Below are 19,265 nucleotides of genomic sequence, written 5' to 3'. Positions count from 1 at the left end.
GCTGGGAAATGCTGCAGGACTGCCAAACTCCCCAGCTTTAAAGGCAGTCAGCGTAGGATGACCACAGGCACAGCTGAGGCTGACCTCCAGCAGGACTGAAAGCAAATGGAAATCTGCAGCAGCAAAAGGATGCCCATAAATTAAATAATTCAAGCAAGCAAACCCCTTCCAGAGGGCTCAGCCAACTAGAACAAACTCATTCACAGCTCCAGGCAAAATCCCAGGGGGCTGCTGCAGACAAGGGAAAACCTAACTGTACTGCCAGCAGCAGTTTCTGAACCGTGGTGTCCACTAGCAGTGGATGCAGCTGCCCAGCTCTGCATCTTCCCCAGCCTCTTCCAGAGACACTTGGGCAGCTGCCTTAGCACAGGCTGCATTTACCAGGGACTGTATCAGTAGCTGCAACCACAGCAAGCCCCAAGGCTCAAAGAAGGCATGAGAAAAGCTTCAAACATTGGGAGAAGGAAAACATCACATCCTTCCTAATGTTCATCACCTCCAAACAAGCAACATGGGAGGGGAAAATAACTGACCAAAGGGATGCTCTGACTGATAAAAGGCTGAGCTCAGGCAGTCAGGAGAGCTACTCCTCTGTCTGCGCTGACCTTTCCTTCTGAGGGAAGGGGACAAAGAACACGACTGTACCCAATGCGCTGCTGCTCGATGATGTCCAATTTCTCCGCCTTGCGGATGACTTCCAGAATGACCTCAAGTTCCTGCGGGCTCAGAGCCTGCATCTTCCTCTGCTTCTCAGTCTGGAACGTGTGCACCGACCAGCCAGTCTGGAGCCTGTGGGAGGGAGTGGAAGGAAGAATTAAGCTGTGAAAGCAAAGCACAAAACCCCCTGACCTGCCCCACAGGCCAAACCTGCCAGGCACACAGAGCCTGCATCAGCCTTCCATCAGAGAAGTCTGTTCCCTGGCTAAAGCCCAAAGCAGGAGTCTCTCCTCACTGACCAGATCACCACGTCACTCCTCCAGCAGCACCAAGTGCTGCGCTGTCTCTCCCTGCCCTCTCATTTCCTTTCTGCTCCAGTTTGTATTTTACCACTCCATGTCCTCACTCCTGTTTGACTCTGCCCATAAAGAAAACCAGCGCACCTAGGGCTGGCTACCCTGGGGGTGCCCTTGCAGAGGTGGGTACTGATGCCAGACACCACTAATGCCAACAGCAGACTCCAGAACACAGGGATTACCTGCGCCCTCCTCCCTCCAGATCACGCATTTCTAAGGTCCTCAGCTCAAACACACAAATCACCAGGCATGCTTAGAAATATAAATTTGGCAATTTCCTCCCTTGGCCTAATCCAGGCCTGCATGAGGACTTTAGCAAGCCACTTGCCTCCGCGCCTCGCAGACAGCAGCTGACATTTCTCCTTAGCTCACTGGGGACAGGCAGGAGCTTTCACAGCTCAATTAATTACCATTCAGTAGGGGTTTAGAGGTCACTGGATAAAGTCACGGCTGCTAGCAGAGTGCAGGGCACTATCAGATGCAGCTGTCTTAATAAGGCTTTGAGGTGAAGGCTGGAGAAGTGGCAGTGGCACGCACTGTTCGCACTCAGGCAATCCCCTCGGACACAGGGTGACCTCCTATTTTCTAACACTCTGCAGCAGGCAGGGGCTTGGTGCTTGGCTGCTGCCTGCAGTGGAGTTTGCAGCGTGGCTGGGGCGTGGTGGGAGTCCATCCACGAAAGGAAGGGCTTGGAGGCAGGCTCATATCTCTGCAGCAGGCGCCTGTCCCGCCCAAGCGTCACACTGCTAGGGTACAGAGGGGTCTGCGTGACAGGCAAACACCAGGCCGTGGATGAGGCCTGTGGGCCAATGCTCCACACAGATACCGGGAAACCATTCGGGCCAGAGCTGAGGCTGTGAGGAGAGGAGGGGGGCGGTGAGGACTCACTTGGCTCGCAGTGCCAGCTGCCGGTCATTGGGGCACACCCACTGGCCTGTCCCGCTGCCAAAAATCGTGTCAGCCATGGCACCGGGCTGGGGACGAGCGGCAGGGATCACACCTGTAAGAAGCAAACACCAGCACTGAGCGCAGCTGCCACCCCACCCTCCAGAAAGCACAGGGCAGTGCTTGGCACAACCTTATTAACCACTCTGAAGGACCAGTCTTCTGGCAAGCAGAAGTGACATGCTGGCGTCACACACAGTGGAAGTAGACAGGCTGTCACCCACTGACAGCAATAAAAACATACCATCATCCTCATAAAACATAAGCAAATAAATACCTTTGAATACCTTGAAGACAAGGCTGGAAGTTTAGATTTTATGGTACTCTGAAAAAAAGCCAGTGACTCTTTGTCAGTTCTGATTTTTCATTTCAAACTAGAGAAAAGCATTGTTGTAAGAATAACCTGTGCCCCACCACCTCTAGAGCCCCAACGCTGCAGTACTGACAGAGAAAGCCACTCTAAAGGACACAAAGAAACTACAGTTGCTTTTTTTTTTTACCTCTTAATGGGGTAACAAACAAAAACCCACGCTACAATCAGCATGAATAGTAGCAAGTCATTTCGTTCATTAAAACTGCCTCCATAATAGCCTGATATTTATAACTACAGCCTACAATAGCAGCTTGTTTGCATTCTCTGATGTTTAAGACAGCACCTCTTGCAGCAGATCTCCTGCTGCGGCTCCTGTAACCAGCATGGTCCCACCAGTGGTTCCTTGTGTTCAATGACAATTTCACTGTGAATTCATCGGTAAAGGCAGCAAGAGCCAAATTCCACGCACTCATGGGAGAAACAAATCCCCAAAAGGGGCTTTGCAGCTAAGCAGTTCTGAGTCCTACCCACAGCTCTGATGAACAGAAAGCACCAAGAAACAGACGCAGCCAAAAGATTTCTGTGGGGGTAAAACTAGTCTTGATGTACCAAGCTTTTCTCCAGCTGGATTTGCTCTCCAGCAGAGCAGGTGTCTCATGAGCCCTAACGCATACATTTCTAGGTATTAATACTTACCTTCCCCAGAATAGACACTTGCCAGCTTTGAAACCATACCTCCTATGCAGAGATAACGTGGTTAATGCCGTTTGGCAAACAAAAATCAGATACAACAGCAGGCAAGGTATATCACCTGCCAGCTGTGCAGTAGTTCCCAAGAAAACACATGTTACAGTCTCAGTCCACAGCACACTTACCGCCGCAGTGCCCGTGGTTCAGCGTGCTGTACCTACGCTTGCTATCTACTGCTGACACACAGAGCTTTCTGCTTCTGTGCCAGGCGCAGAGGCATCGGAGGCTGCACGGCCTTGGCCCTCTCACGCAGGCAAGCGCACAGCTTGTGCACATCGATCTCTCTCCCTACGCTGAGCTCACATGTACCGCACTCACCCCTCGGCATGGAAACACTAACCCGCGTTAGAGAACTGACAGCTATGTCCTGCCAAAGCCCACCGCAGCCTTGAGAGCCAAAACGGTTACAATGAACTGGTTCCCTCCTCTCTGACCATCCAGTTTCTGGGGAGAGTCTGAAAACTCAGTGCTTGCAACAGCCAGAAGAGAAAAGGAGGAACTCCACACGAAGCAGATTTCTTTTGGTACAAGGGGACAGCTGTATAGAAAGGGTGAAGGCTCTAACAATTCAGCACGATGCTCAGCAGCACAGTCCAACTGTACAGCAAAGCGAGGCATGGAGGAGATGGGTGGCTGCAGGAAAAGTCTGGCAGAGAAAGAGGGCTGAGACAGGAAGGACAGACAGAAGTGTCACACACAGTTTTTTACACCTTTCCTACATTAGTTTAGGTGATCACTTTTGAAAGGGATCGTCCCTAGAAGAAATCCCTGAATCCTCCCATCTTCGAGTTACCAACTACTCCCCCCGCTCTGCTCAGTGCCACACATGCTGTGGGTTTGCATTTCCATCTGGTCCCAGCACACCTCCTGCTCTTTTCATCATCTTCATGATCTCAAGCAAGGAGAGAATGCAGTCCCCACACACGTCCCACAGCGGCTCACACACAGGGGAGCAATCAGGCATTAACAGCAAAAGAATATGGAGGCTCCCGCCCCCGAGCCAGTGTTAGAAGCAAAGAGAAGCTACAATTTCACACAGAACAGCCGACCTGGGATTTTCCAGATATTTTCCAAGCCTGTGATGTGTTGTTACAGGATTATATGCACATGTACCCCCACACACAAAAGCATATATTAAATTACTCCTCAGATATAGCACATAGTCTTCCCTCCCACTCCCGCACACCTGAAGAACAGCACAGCCCACACGCCCAACGTCCACTGGCGATGCTGAATGCACACAACCACGCTGACGTGACCAGCGCTTGGCAGCTGGGGGATGTTTAGCATAAAAGCTAGAGCTGGAGATGAGCCCCATACCACAGTCAGGGCAGAGGAGTTTGCTTTGCCAGCAGCTGTGCTTTCAGGGTGGAAAGCAGTGCTGAATGCATCTGCCCCTCCTCTGCAGAGCTTTATCTGCTCTAACAGAGCTGAAGGCAAGTCAGAATAGAGCACATCAGCTAAGTATTTTTCTCAGGAGAGACCCGAACACATTCTCCAGCCTCACACCACAGTGCGCTTTTTTCAGCATGACTGAACAAAAACAAGCAATGTCATGCTCTTTTGCCTCTTGTTACTCAGCATACGTTTTCTGTCCTCCACCATTCCCAGAGCAGCATCTGCAGAGAAAGCAGGAAAACAAAGCACAGTCTAGAGATACATCATATCCCAGAACAGTCTTCAGGTAGATCATCCCCTAAAATATTTACAGGAGTATTTTCCTTCCATAGCATTGTGTATCTGCTGCTCCCTCTGATGTAAACTGGCATTGCAGGTGGCTTTACACCTTTGCCTCTGAAAAAAGCCCAGTGTGGTTTGACACAACTACCTTGGAGAAGGAAACAAGAATGATGTGGGACTGCAGGCCACAGTCTGCTGGGGCAGAAACAGGAGCACTAGTAGGACTGGAGGGAGTGTCTTCTGTGGCCATGGGAATAACGCCAGAGAAATGGTACCAGTATCTGGAAGGCGTGAAGCATCCTCCCTCTTATCTCTGTACAGGACAAGAAGTACAGTGCAATCAGCCTAATCAGAAAGAGTAAGATAGCAAAACCACACCAGCCACGGGAGTCATTTCTATGGGCTGTGGTGAAACAGCCTTCTTGCAGTCAGCCTCTACCACTGACTCAAAAATGCTCCAGTTAGCACCTACCGCACCAAGCCAACCCCTTCGTGTTCTCTGCTCCTCTCAACAAGCTAACAAAGGGCAGATGCAGTCAGTCTCTAGCAGCGAGAGAACAAGAGAAATCCACAGCTCTTGGCCCCGCTGCAAGTACGCTGCATACAGAGTTAAAGGGAAGCACAGGTACTTAGTGTTACAGAAAGAAAACCTTCCACTCTAAGATTCTGCTTTTTACTTGAATTAAGAATTAAAAGGGAGCTCTTATCAATACTTTATGATCTGCTTTTAAAAACGTGCACCTGTTTGTTCCTTTCCTATGATGGAGGAAGTCATGTGAAACAAAACCTCATTAAATCTGAGTCCACCTGGCTGCCCTTGGCACAGAAGGTATGGGGAGCACTGCAAGGAAGGAGCTCTGTCCTGCAGAGAGCCAACCCTTTGCATGGGGCCAGGAGCTTTTCGGAGGATGCATAACAGAGCACAGCTCTGCCTGGAGCTCTAGCACTGCTTCTGCTGTACTCTACAGCCAGAGAACATGACCTCAGTCTGTGAGGGAGAAATCTTCAGGTGGGCTCTGAGCGAAGAGAACAGCAGCTGGGTCATGCTGGTGACTTGGCCCCACATCCCCGCAGAGCGACCGCAAGACAGCAAAGTGAGCAGGATTTTTCCTACTGGACAGTTCCCACTTCTTGGACTGGAGGATGAAGGTGGGCTGCAGCCAGCTGTGGGGCAGCAAGTCTTCCAGGCACAGGCTGGGGAGAGGCAAGCACCCTTCCAAGCCACCCCACCAAGCCACACTGCCATGGATCCTGCAGCAGGCACACCCTCCCGAAGTAGCAGAACAGCAGTGGGAGGTATTTATGGATGTACTCCTGATCCCTGTTCCAATAACCAGCACATTCAGCACCAGCTACAAACGGCAGCGGCAATGGCAGAAGGTTGCCACATCAGCACGTCCAGAGCTAGCCCTGGCTCACAGAAGTACGCACACACAGACCTTTGACATGACACCCTTCAAAGACTTTCAGGCTCTTCTGTGAAAGAAGGCCAGTTTTCTCAGCAGAATAGCAACATGAATGTCACGTATTTTTACCTTAATAACAGAGCACAGTCGTAGCACGTCATGCCAAAGGTTCAGCGAGCATGGTACCTGCTATCTGACCAGCTCCAAGAGCAGATTCTTAAAGAAGAGTATAAGAACAGAGCACAACACAGCAATACTTTTCCAGAATACCCTCCCAGCCTCCAGAGACTCCTGGATCATGCACTCCCTGAGCCAGGCTGTAGCTCTGTATTTAACACCCATAATATTTTTCTGTCCCAAGTTTATCAGCTCGCTTTTTCAGCTCATGTACACTTTTACTTGCTACACCAAGTCCCTTCCCCGCTCCTCCACCTCAAACACACTTTAACTTTACCTTGACTACATCAAAGTTAAAACTGATGGGTCTTGTTGGCATTGAGGTAGTTACTGCAGTAAAGAACACCTCCTCACGGCAGCAAAAGCACAGCCTGCACGAGCCCTCCTGCAGCTGGGTTGATTACACGTGCCCATGAAGCATGAATTCCTCGGAGCCCTGCAAATACAAAAATGTCCTATACAGGCCCATAAGGAGCTCTCCAGTCAGCTTTCATTTGCCTGGTTATTCCTGCTAAGCAGCTCATGTCTACATTAATTTGTTTTTATAGGAAATTAATTAGGCTTTTTTTTAAATACTTCATTTAAAAAATAAAAATTAAACAGTTGGCCAGAGATAAGGTCCCAATTCCCAAGCCGAGCTGTGCTGGTGTAATTAACTTGCCTGCTTTGAGGGCATCACCTCCACCAGGACTCCCAGCTCGCACCAGGTATCATGCTGGCCTGTTTTTCCTTTTAGCTGCTGCTCCCTCAAAGAAGCAGTGTAATTACTCTGTGCTCTGTGCACCAGACCCCATTATCCCCAGGAAACCTTAGCAACTAAGTGAGTGTTTGCTCTTGTTGCTATGACAGAGGATAAATGACTAGCAGAGATAGATAAGGTTAACCTAGCCTCTCTCTCTCACCCACCGCTGGCCAGTCCCTTTTCCTCCCAGACACTAGTCGCACAGCAGGGAGACAAGTAAAGCAGGCAGGGAAAGGCTATTTAGTCCAGATGCAAGTCTTCCCCTCGTGTTTTAAAGATCTGAGTGCCACGGTTGTATTTCAAAGCACACAACTGTTTTAAAGTGACAGAATAACCCTTGCAGCTGTAGAAGCATGGCAGAAGACGCACACTTGACTTTCAAGACACGGCCAAGTCTCAGAGCCAGAGAAGGGCAGTAACTGTGCCTGTACAAGTGTTGGACTGAATCAGGACTTTATAAAACACACACAAACCACTTTGAGCTACCCCTTCACACCTACATCTAGCAGTTTCTCAGCCCCTCCAGTGGCAAAGGAGCCTGCTGTAAGCCTTGACATTTCATAGGCGCTAAGCGGGGAGGAAGCAGAAGGGCCAAACAATCCTCATCACCTTCCTGCTGCCGGCTCTCAGGAAGGGAGAGAGCTGGGCCGGCACACAGGGGCACGGCTGAGAAACGGCCTTTTGCAATTTCTTACTGTGACAAATCCCCACTGTTAGTGCAAACCCTCAGCAGCAGACGGAGAGCCAAGCGGCAGAAGGAATCCAATATGATCAGACTTGACTTGCAGCTCTGAGGCTTGGGCCAACAGAGACAAGGAAAACACAACCTCCACATAAACACCACAAAGCCTTGGCAAGCTTTGGGACAACAACTTAAGAACCCAATTAGACAGACTTTCTCCCGGTTCCTCCCACCATGAAAGCTCAGTCTAAGTAGTACCAGCACCAGCGACACATGGAAGACCTCATTTGGAGCCTTGCATTTGATTTTGGTTGGCTCAGCTCAAGGTAAACACAAATTGGCCTCAGCACATGGGAAGGGAGAGAAGTGCCATTACCACGCAAGGCCAAGTTGGAAAAGGAGCCAGCGGGGATGAGGTCTGGGGGGAAAACAAAGAAGGTTCCCACGCACCAGAGTTGCTTCCCAGTTCTAGCAGTAGTGGCAAGAAGCCTAACTCCTTTTAAGACAAAGCTTGTTAAAAAGCTTATAAAATACAATGCCCTGGAGGTCTGTGCCAGTCCTACAAGTGGGGAGATAAAATCAGCTCTACAGGAAAACTGACATACGGTACCAACAATCCTGTATTAATGAGGGGCACTTATTAGCGTGGCTACCTGATATATGGTAAGCTATAAAGAACCAGTTTTTACCCAAGCAAAGCAGTCTTCCAGCTCCCCTACGATGCTGGGGAGGAAGGCCAGCACTATTCTACCTGCCAAGGTGTATCTTTATTTATCAGCCTTTGGCCCTATTTCCTTCTAATCCCCAGCCAGGCAGGTGTGTTGTGCAAAGTGAATAATTAATGAAGACAGGAGGCTCTTTCTGACTCACATTCTGGGGCAGGTTGATCTGGCATAGGCCTAGGAGAAGCAAATTAGCATATAAATGGCCAATTAGAGAGACTCATTTCACTATTCTGATATGCTAAAAAGCTCAGGAGGCCTTCTGCGGCTAGAGGTTGGAATCAGCACCTCCCAGCCTCCAGAGAAGCATCAAGTTTCTTAAAAAGAATTAGACATAGCAGAGAAGCACTGAGCAAGGGCCAGCGTTCGTCAAGGAATCCCTTGCAGGAGAACCGCGTGCCAGCCTGTTTTGCGGGTAACCTCAAGTGAACCAGGAAAAGCACATTCACAGCCAGCAAAGAAACTCTGCTGAGCAGCCTGACCCCAGGCCTTGCCAAAAGTCTGCTATCCAGCACAGCTCCGAGCCACAGGCCTGCCATCACATCTGGAGATGAAATACCCTTTCTCAGCATCCTTAAGCTATAGTATTGGATTTAAGCATCCTAGGAAGCCTTTGAACACCACACATCACCCTGGATGTTGTTGGTACAAGCAAAAACCAAGCCATGAACTTTGCCCTCGTGAACACCTGACCCAAACTGCGGCAGACTGAAAACCCTGGGGTGGGCACAGCACGTCGTTCGTACTTGCACACACAACAGCACCCATCACCCCATGTCAGAGTGCCCGAAAGAACCACGACAATCCGCCCTCCGTAAGACGCACATGGCTGCTCCCACCACACAACATGCACAAGCCCAACGGCTCCCAAAAGCACACGGGCTAATAATTTTTTCGATGGAACACGTCACTTTCAACCTCCTGCTCCCGGCTTGTTTCCCCCCACACCTGTCACTTACATTCGGTTATCTTCAGGAGGTGAATGCCACCTAAATTCAGCCTTGTGCAGTTCACCTTGCTGTGTTTCTGGACAGCTGACAGCAGCATTTTAGGTAAGACTCTCCCAGCAGTGCAGCTCCGAGTGCAGGTGCCCCAAGCCCCCCCAAAAGCTGCTCCCCTGTCGCAGCTCGCCAGGGGAAGGGGCCATACCCACGGCCCCGGGGCACAGCAGCTTCCCAGCACGTACCGACACCTGAAACTCTGCCTGAAGCTCCTCCGCACGAAGCTCCCGCGCGCCCTTCCCGCCGACAGCTGCGGGCCGGGCAGCGCCCTCCCCGCACACCCTCCGGCCCGGCCCCGCTCTCGCCGCCCCGGCAAAACTCCCGCGGCCGGTTCCGCCACGGGCCGCGCCCGGGACACGGCCCGGAGCCACCCCTTTTCCCCCGGGACAAGGCGGAAACGGAGCGCACCGGCGGCGCCGCCCGCCCCGGGCCCCGCACCCCCGCCCCGGGCCCGCCCCGCGCCGGCCGCCGCCAAGGCCCGGCCCGGAGCTCCGGGGGTCGGGAGCGGGGCCGCCCCGCAGGGCTGCGGGCAGCCCCCTCCCGCCCGGGGGGTGGGCGGGGACCGGGCGGCCGCGCGCGGGATCCCCAGGAAAGAGTAAAAACTCACGGGAAAAACCAAAAAACCCAAACTACAAACAAGGAAAGCCGGTAGCAAAAGAACCCACCCCCCACCCCGAAAAAAAACCCCAAAGAATGAAAAAAAACCCCAAATAACAAAAAAAAACCAACACAACAACAAACAAACCCACAACCCAAAACCACCAAATAATCCCAAACCCAGAACAAAACACAAATCCACCCAAACGAAACAAACCACCCAACAAACAAACAATAACAATAAACCAAGCAAAACCCGCAAACCCAAGACCCCAAAGCAAAACAAAAACAAAAAAGCCCACAAAAATCCCCAAGAAACAAGCAAACAAACCAAACTGACAGCAAAAACCAACCCCACCACAAAAAATTAATTTTGCAGGGGGAAAAAATGTTCTTAACAAGAGCATCCCGGAGCAAAGCAAGGTGACCTGCTGGGCCCGGGACAACCACGGGGAGCTTGTAACTTAAAAATTAAGAGCCCAAATCTGTGGAGTGATCCTGATAACAGACACCGGCTACAGAAGGTTGCCTGGGATCAGGGGCAAAATTTGGTCTCTCTTCTTTTTTTCTTTTTTACAGTAAAGCTATTCTTCCCAGGACTGCTGTGGATGGTCCCATGAACGGGGTCCCCACACCAGTAAAAGCCCAGTCCGCAGGAAGGATTGCAAACCGGGTACAGCGTGGGCCCAACGTGGCCTCAGGGTGTCAAGATAAACCCAGCTGCCCCGCTCCAGCCAGCTCCCTGCACGGGGAGCGAGGGACCAAGGGGCTGGCGTGGCTTTCCTTCCGCGTTCAGCCATTGCTTGCAGCCCACTGCCTCACGCTTCATCGTAATAAAACATGTCTCGCTCTGCGTTTCGGAGAGCGGTGCAAGTGCAAATTACTGTCCCATGCAGCACAGGGAGGGGGGCGCAAAGCACCAGATGAAGTGACAGCCTGGGATCATACGGTGAGTCAACAGAAAATCACAGGAAAACAATTACTCCTTTGCACAGAAATTAGGGCTCATTACTGTCTAAACGTCCAGTGGACGCAGTGAGTAAATCTGCCTTGTGACAGGAAGGGAGGGAGAGAAAAAGAGAGGAGGAAAAGAGAAAGGAAAAGAAACCCTCAGCCTGTGCTTCCACTGCCTGTTCAGAGCCTGCCCTTGAGAAACCCAGTGGCCCTTGCGAGCCCCATCATTTCCATACATCCACAAGACCTCACAGTATAAGCTTAGGGACCCTAAGCCGACTTGTACCTAAATCGAGTTCAAGTCTGAGTATGTATTTTGCTTTTTGGTTTAGGCAAGTGTTGAAAAATACATCAGAGGAAGCAGTGTTTGAGTTAATACAGAGCCTGTATTTCTGTGCAAGAAGATGACATTTCGCACCAGGGTAGTCCTCCACACAATCAATAACATAAACAAATTAAGCACACGGTTCAGCCAACTTCAGGAAAAAGATAAATTACCTTATTTAACCAGCTGTACTGGCAGGAGCAATAGGCACAGGGAAAGATACACTGCTGTTGAATTTGCTCGTCGGGATCCCCACAGAACCACAGATGCTTCAGAGTCCGACTGCAAGGCTGGGCCTTGATAGCTGGAAGTCACGGAGAATAAATATGACATTACATTAAAAATTTAAAAAGGCTAAATATGAGTTTTATCTTGATAGCATGAAGTTAATTTTTAATACACTCGTGTCTCAGAAAGCAGGCACTTCCAATTCCATCCAAAGAACCCTTCAAAATCTCTCTTTTATTGATGATGGCTTTCACTGAATTATTCACCAGATCACAGCTGCCAGAGATTTTAAATATACACACGACAAGGACTGTAACAGAGAGCAAACTCCTCCTGCAGGCCCATCAGCAGCGCTGACAGTTGCACCACAGATGCCCCGGGCTGATCCACTCTCCTTCCAGCACGGCACGTAATGGCACGCTGGGGAGCAGCCTTTCCACGTCACCCTCGGACAGACAGGGTTCTCAAGAAATAAAAAATAAACACCACCATTTTCGAAGAGATGTTAAACTCATGGGCATGAAGGTGTCCTCTGGAAGAACTACAGATGCTTAATAGCAGCCCTATTGTACAGCAAAACAATCCTAACTGTAACAGTCCCGAAGTGCTACAGGAAGGGATTCCCGGTTTGGACGCTGGGCTGGTAAGCAGGGGTCTGGGCTCCCATTCTCAGCCGTGTCCTGCCGGGCAATCAGAGCGGAGGCCTTGTGCTGCTCCTCTGCTTTCCACGGTTTGGCTGTCGTTTCTGGTTAGATCACGGATTCCTTCAGGAAAGGATTCTCATCATCTGCCTGTTCAGCATTCAACACAAGAATTTGAGGTGGACAATTAGTGTTTTAACACACAAACAATAATAGAAGTATTAATTATGAGTGACTTTAAATATGTAGAATAACCAAAGGCCAAATTGGCTGGCTGCTTATCTCTGAAAGACCATTTCCTTGGTGCACAAGCTGACAACTGGCAAGGAGCTGCCACAGCCAGAGATGTTTGGCACTCCCTTCCCATCGCCCCGACCGCTCCAGCTCAGTCCAGCTGTGCTGCAATTCACTGCAAGAAGGCCAGGAATTTTCTCCAAGCTGTTACTCTGATTGCAATCCTTTACCATTTGGTCCTCAGAGATTCGATTTGTATTCATCCCTCTAATTATCATTGCTCAATAAAAAGGTCAATGATTCAGTCCCTAATCTGAACAAAAAAATCTTGCCTGTAGAGCACACCTGGCTCAAGAATACATAAGACAACAGAAACATTTAAAGGATAGTGATGCTTCATAGCAAATTAAGCTGCTTTTTGACCTGTTTTAAAGACAAACTCCCTATTCTGATCCACTGCTCCTTTTGATTGCACGAATAAGTCTCAGGTCTAATTCTCTTTTCCTTGTTCAAGGTAAGCCTACAGCATCAACTCTAACATTTCACAGGATGACTTCCTCAGCCAACCAGTGCAGTGGGTCTATACGCAGTTTCAATGCATCTGTGGCACAGGAGAATTATGCACGTTTCAGAGTAAACTGGTTCCACAGGGAAATCTAGAGGAATTTCTCAGTGTAGTTGCATTTGGAGTCAAAAAGTGCCCCAGCCACCAAATAAAAGACATTTGAGTTAGAACCCAGCAGCCATGGGTTAAATATTTGAGGTTTGGGCATTTCTTTGATGTCCTGATAAAAAAAAAAACACATATACATATACACTACAGCTGTGAAGATCCACTTTCTGGCACTAGCTTAGGCTGGGCTTTGAATTTAAGGCTTGCATTCCTCATGTCACAGATCTATATAATTGCTTATAAAATTACTAATTTTTCCCATGAGGATATAAGGCATGATCCCAAACCTTCTCTCTGAGGCACCTGCCTGTTGCATTACCCAGATTTTATACCGAATGGGGGGACATGGTTCAGGAGGTATGGTGGTATTGGCTTGATGATCTTACAGGTCTTTTCCAACCTCAATGATTCTATGATTCTAGAACACCCTGTCTCACCAAAGGAAACAAATACAACAGTACCTTTACTTCATTTTACACTCAAGCTAAAGTTGAAGAGGACAGTAGGAATATTCAAGCAAATTGAAAGACAAATCTCACAACCCTTACACATACAGATTAGATCTACTGCTTGAATGCAATTACCCTTCCTGGCAAGGGTTTACAAATTGGACTTCTATTTTATGAAATCACTATATGCTTCTTTTCAAAAGCTATATGCAGTGAAACCTTCAGAGGATTGTGGAAAGTTTGTTCTTAGTATTTTTACTGTGAATTGCAGGTAGAACATCCACTGAGACTGGAGTCTGGCTGCACTGGGCACAGCAGTGTTTGAGGCTCTCAGTCTAAACAGAAAAGGGAGACAAAGAAAAATGACAGAAGGGGTAATGAAGAGGGTAGGGGATTTGCCTGGGGACAATGCCCCTCCAGAATAATTTTATCTGCTGCCAGGGAGTACCTCACCACTCAGCATCCTCCTGGCCAACTGCAGCAGCAAAAGGGGCAGATCAACCAGGCAAACAAACATCGGTCCTACCCATCCTGGTGCTCCCAGGAGCTGTCAGATGATGACTTTCTTTGTATGTAGCTCAGGCCGGCTGCTACCACAGGGTTCTTATTTTGGCTGAGCAAGTCAGGTTTTATCACAATAAAATTAACGACAACCATCACTAGCTACAACTAATCCCCTTCCCTCAACTGTTCTCCAAATATATTATACTCACTTTTCAGTCTGGATGAATTATTTACATCCCATCACTGCTGCTCCCATTTTCCTTGCCTTTTTGCCCTGTGTCACCATCCCTTTCATCCACATGCAGGCTTTGGAGACCTGCGGGCTGCTGTACAGCATCAGTAATAACCACCACTGCAAAACCCCTGCTGTTGACACTTTGGAATCAGACCATTAGCGGCAGTCGGAGAAGTGCTGCCTGCAGCCCGGGGATCCGCCCTGGGAGCAGCCTCCTAGGAGCCTGATTTCATCACAACCTGTCTGAATGCAACTGCAAGCGTCTGCCAAATTTCACATCTAAATAGATCAGAAGGAGGGATGGTAAGAGGCAGGCAGGGAACGGGAGAAAGCAACATGAGGTTTAATCCAGGTTTGGTTATCTCCAGGGAGAGGATGATAAATAAGAGGTGCATTGCTTCAGCAACTGTTGCTAGAGTTTCTGTGACTGCTTTTCATCCAGGCTTACCTCTGGAGACTCACTGATCTCCCCCACCGGTGAGGCTGTTAAAATGCTCACCACTGCAACGCAGCAGCAAGGGCAGGAGATCTGAGGCTTGCACCAGCCCCAGAACACTTGGGAGAGCTATTGCTGCCTCAGAAGCTGTTTCACATGTACCTTCGCTGCTCTGATGTGGGGAAAGGCAGAGAGGAGGGGAGAGGAGAGTTTCCCTCAGCACAGGGCTGAGGTGCTACAAAAGGGTGGGAAGGACCCCAATAGCTGGTCTCCCTGCAATGGATTTGGGTTTGATTTTTCCCTCTGCAGCAGCACTGTGCTGCAAACTCCACAGCCCTGCAATACTTTGCCGGGACTGTACTATCTCAGACAAGCCAATGCTTTCTGTTGTGGCTGTATTACCTCAGGCAAGCCCCAGCACCTACACGTGTAGGGGGCACAGGGGAGGAAACTCGTGCCGGACAGTGTTGTTCACACAAAGCAATGGTGCTGGGCCCCTGGCCAAGCAGGCAGGCCCAGGCTTGCCGCTGTGCCACGGCTGCCCTGGAGACCTCTCTGAAGGGCGGGTCCTGAGGAGAGTGGAGGGGAGAAGGAAGGGGGAAGGCAGCAGTGAGATGGAAGGGAAGGTGCTGAGGGGAGGAGAGGTAAAGGGGGAAGGTGAGGTGGAAGGGAAAGCGCTGAAAAGAGGAGAGATGGAGGGCAAAACCTGAGGGGAAATGGAGGAGGATGGCACTGAGGGGAAGAGCTGATGGGAAATGGAGGAGGAAGGCACTGAGGAGAGAGGAGATGGAAGGGCAGAACATGAGGGGAAATGGAGAGCAAACACGCTGAGGGGAGGCGAAGCACTGAGGGGAAATGGAGGGGGAAGGTGCTGAGGGGAGGTGCTGAGCAAAGGAGAGATGGAGGGGGCAGGCACCGAGGGGAGTCAAGATGGGGGGGGGGGTCATGGACAAGGAGAAAGGCCTGGCCAGGGCCACTGACCTTCCTTCCCTTGGTCCCTGCCAGGCTCGAGGGCGGCCGTGGGGGGCCATGCTGCAGGGCCCCACAGGCAGGAGAGCAGCGCAGGCAGGCGGCGGCAGGTGAGGGGCTTCCCGTGCCCCGCTCCGCCGCAGGCCACTGGCACAAAGCCACCACGGAGAAAGAAGAAGCAGCAGCAGCTGCCGCGCAGGAGTGCCGCCGCCGCCGCCACCACCGTGCGGGCAGGTGAGCTGGGCTGGCTGCCACAGCAGGCATGGGCAAAGGCACTGTGCTCCCTACAGCTGCCCCCAAAACACCCCACGCAGGGTCTGGGCAGGCCTGGGGAGGGAAGGGGTCATCGGGCAAAGCCATGTGTGCACAGGGCTGGTACATGACCACGGCTCAACGTTGCATGTTTGTGCAATTGACGCTGCACAGACAGGAGGGGACGCGCCGCCGGCCTGTGTGCACCAGCAGGAAGGCAGCTCGGACTCACCTGTCTGTGTTGGCCAGAGGATGCGATGCTCGGCTCTCCCCCTATCCTGCAGGACAACTGCCTTGGAGAGAAAAAAACAGCCTTCCCGAGGAAATCATCTATGGCACTTCAACGCCTTTCACTGAACGTGTAGCCTGTTTATACATATAGTTTCATACATAGCTACAAATCTAGCCAAAAGAAGAAAAGATTGACTACATGTAACTACACAGCATAAGCAGTAGGAGGCATAAGACATCTGTCAAGAAGTAGGAAATTTCACGAACTGCCGAAGATTTGGGATGTCGTAAATATTTAGTGGTTTTCTTTTGGTGAGCTACAGTATAGTTGTTTAAATATTTGCCGTTCCCCAGGCATGAGTCACGGCACTGATCTAACTTCCCATCAGCGGGGTTGAGTTGCTGCTACAGCTACAGAAAGTGGAGGTTCATTTCAAAAAATCTTCCACGTAAAGGCATAGCTGTTCACTTCCAGTATCTAGTACAAAAGGTGCCTGAAAGTTTCTAGAAATTGTGCTGTTTAAAAGAAGCCAACCTACATTTCTTGCCGTATTAATGGATAACAGCTTAAAAAAATGCCCAACAACTAAGAATCCATTTCCTGCCTAAATTGAGTTAGGCAAGCACAGTGAACTTGATGCCAGTATGGAAGTGCCATAATGCATTAACAGCCTCAATAAATACATTTTACAGGTGTGAGAATCGTTATGTTAGCCAATCAGATAAATATGTATTACCCAGCTAAAAGTAAGATCTTTAGGCCATTAATATTTTCTTAGAGATTTGGTTTCTTATTAATGGGCACATAAAAGCACAGCAAACACTTGTCTCATCATCCTCTTTATGAAATAAGCAGGAAAGCCTCAGATGCAATGCACATATTTTTGCTAACAGCATTTATCATTTTAACAGATAAACTCCACCACAAAACCAGAAAGCAGCAGGCCCGCTCCTCTCCATCACTTGAAATCCCAAGTCCTGGGAGGAACCCTGCCTCAGCCCAAAGTAATGCAGAAGAGAGTCAGAAGGATGCAGAAATAAACAAGGCCGTAGTATCCATTTCCACCATTTTGGACTCAAGTCAAACAGACCAAGGTCTTTCTGCTCAGCTTAATGAAAGCCTTCGATGGGACGGGATTCTTGAAGATCCTGTAGCAGAGGAAGAAAGGCTGCGTATCTATAAGATTAACAGAAGGACACGGTACGAATTGTACATCCAGCACCATTTGCCCGCAGAGCCATGCCCAGCTGTCAGGCATTCCCCGTTACATCATTGCAGGGCATCACGCACAAGCGGCAATCACACAGCACGTAAAGAAGATTGCTGCGGTTATTTTCCAGAGGAGCAAGCATGAACTGGTCCTGAATGCTGAACAAGCTGGCACAGTCTCTGAGCTGCAACCAGTGGTGTCACCTAAAATCTCTCACTGAGTTCTGTAGCTTAGTACTGATCTTTCACTGTCTTATATCTGTGTGGAGAACAAGACGTTTATATTTTAAAAACCAACCAATCTGTTAGTTAAAATATGGATGCAGCTCAGACTAATTCAGCAATTAAAAGCGCTCCTCTCCATACTGCCTATTTGTCCTGGAGTGTCCCTCGTTATTGCTATTAGTTGTTTTCAAAACAACACTCCCTGCATTACACCTGAGCTTTTCAGCTATTCACATGGTGAATCGCTGGTCCTGAAACCAGCAAGCCTTGGCAGAAGGGGAAACAAACAGTGTGGGCAGCTGAATGAGCAGGTACCTTCTTTGGAGGCTAAGATGATTTGCAGGCGCAAGAACTTACCTAGTACTTGAAACTGAGCGAGCTGCAAGTCGGGATTGGAATCCAGCCCTCGTCTCCTGGCTTGCGACTTAATTGTTAGGTCCAGCACATATTTTTTAAATAAAAATTTCCTTGTATCAGACCCTCAGGTTTGACATTCTGGAGAAACACAGCATATATATATGGAAAATGGAGCCCATCTATAACAACGGGGTTACCCTTGTCACGGTATGTACTAACTAGAAGCCCATTTGGCCAGTATGAATTAAAAATCGTGTCAAGTAGAAAGCTGCCTCGTACTCCCCTACTTCAACTTCTCATAGTAAAGGAACATCTTCCATACAGAGTGTTACTACAATATTGAAGGAAAACAGCTCAGGCCACACTAAAGGAAGTATTTGGAAGTTAGATGGCACATCTGAAAGGAGAGAAAGTGTTTCCTGAAGCCCTCCTGAAAGGTACTGTCCTGCTTTTCAAAGTTTTTTCTCAATGGCTCTTCAAATGGACTGTCTTCTATACGGCAATTGATGTTCATATATGGCTTTTCTCCTGTTTAATACTTTAAGCACTGTATGATACTCAGATGCTTGCACAGGCTTTTGCAGGAGCAGCGGTGTGCTTGAGAATAGCTTCAACGCTCCCTAGACTCCAATAATGTCATTACATGCAAATCTAGAGCTTTAGCGAGCAGATAACCAGATGAACAATAAAAAGTAACCAAAAAAATCCCATTAAGAATTCATTAGCTGCTGTTCAATTGCGTCCATTTCTACTCTGCCAGAGATAGCACAGAATCAGCACGCCTGCAAATTCGGAAGGGTTTAAAGAACAGATCAAGTATCCAGAAAAACACTACAGCATTTCTCTCAAAACAATAGTTGTAACCCTCTATTTGGTTTTCATAAAGTTTAACACATTAACACATTCTAGTCTTATTTTTATGCTGTATTTACTAAAGCAGCATTTCAGCATCTACATTTTTAACCAAAATTTTAAAATTCCTGTCTGGTTAAATACCTGTTATATTTTAAAAGGGTAAGTGCTTCACTTGCAGAATATGCTGAAATCCACACCAGAAACTCCTTTAAAAAATAAAACTACACCAGATGAAAGGCTCGGATACATACTGGAAAGGATTTTCAGCTGTCTTTAAGGAACTTTTTCAAGTGTCTTACTAAACTGATAAAAACCACAACATTTGGTGTTGGTTTTTTTTCTAAAATACACAGTTTTATATAGGAAACGCCTTCCTAGAATATGTAAACAGAAGCAACACGTAAGAGAAGAGGGGAGCTGGGATTGGCAGGATATATTACGTATTTATTACTAAGCAGA

The 19,265-nt window shown here is 48.9% G+C and overlaps 2 protein-coding genes across 8 annotated transcripts in view; one reads left to right on the top strand and one right to left on the bottom strand.

Moving 5' to 3' along the window:
- Positions 1-9,714, bottom strand: part of RPH3AL (rabphilin 3A like (without C2 domains)) — a 42,230-nt gene extending 32,516 nt beyond the window's left edge. For 2 of the 7 annotated variants that reach the window (XM_075112796.1, XM_075112791.1), the window contains exons 1-3: positions 9,390-9,645; positions 1,902-2,013; positions 646-789 (exon numbers count right to left, since the gene is read on the bottom strand). In XM_075112796.1, the coding sequence (XP_074968897.1) occupies positions 646-789; positions 1,902-2,013; positions 9,390-9,477 (344 nt within the window). In that variant the 5' untranslated portion in view covers positions 9,478-9,645. Of the gene's footprint in view, positions 1-645; positions 790-1,901; positions 2,014-6,561; positions 6,721-9,389 lie in introns of those variants that run through there. The other 5 variants (XM_075112792.1, XM_075112794.1, XM_075112797.1 and 2 more) reach the window with 5 other exon arrangements.
- Positions 9,715-15,321: 5,607 nt separating this feature from the next.
- On the top strand, positions 15,322-18,800 carry LIAT1 (ligand of ATE1). Its single transcript, XM_075113551.1, is given in 4 exon segments — positions 15,322-15,364; positions 15,713-15,910; positions 17,072-17,497; positions 17,500-18,800. Coding segments are annotated over 4 exon segments (693 nt in total). The 3' UTR covers positions 17,526-18,800.
- Positions 18,801-19,265: the final 465 nt, after the last annotated feature.

Source organism: Phalacrocorax aristotelis, chromosome 18 (assembly GCF_949628215.1).
Source record: "Phalacrocorax aristotelis chromosome 18, bGulAri2.1, whole genome shotgun sequence".
In the NCBI taxonomy this organism is placed as follows: domain Eukaryota; kingdom Metazoa; phylum Chordata; class Aves; order Suliformes; family Phalacrocoracidae; genus Phalacrocorax; species Phalacrocorax aristotelis.
Note: the sequence above shows the minus strand (reverse complement) of the source record. Positions and strands in the feature narration are given on the sequence as shown.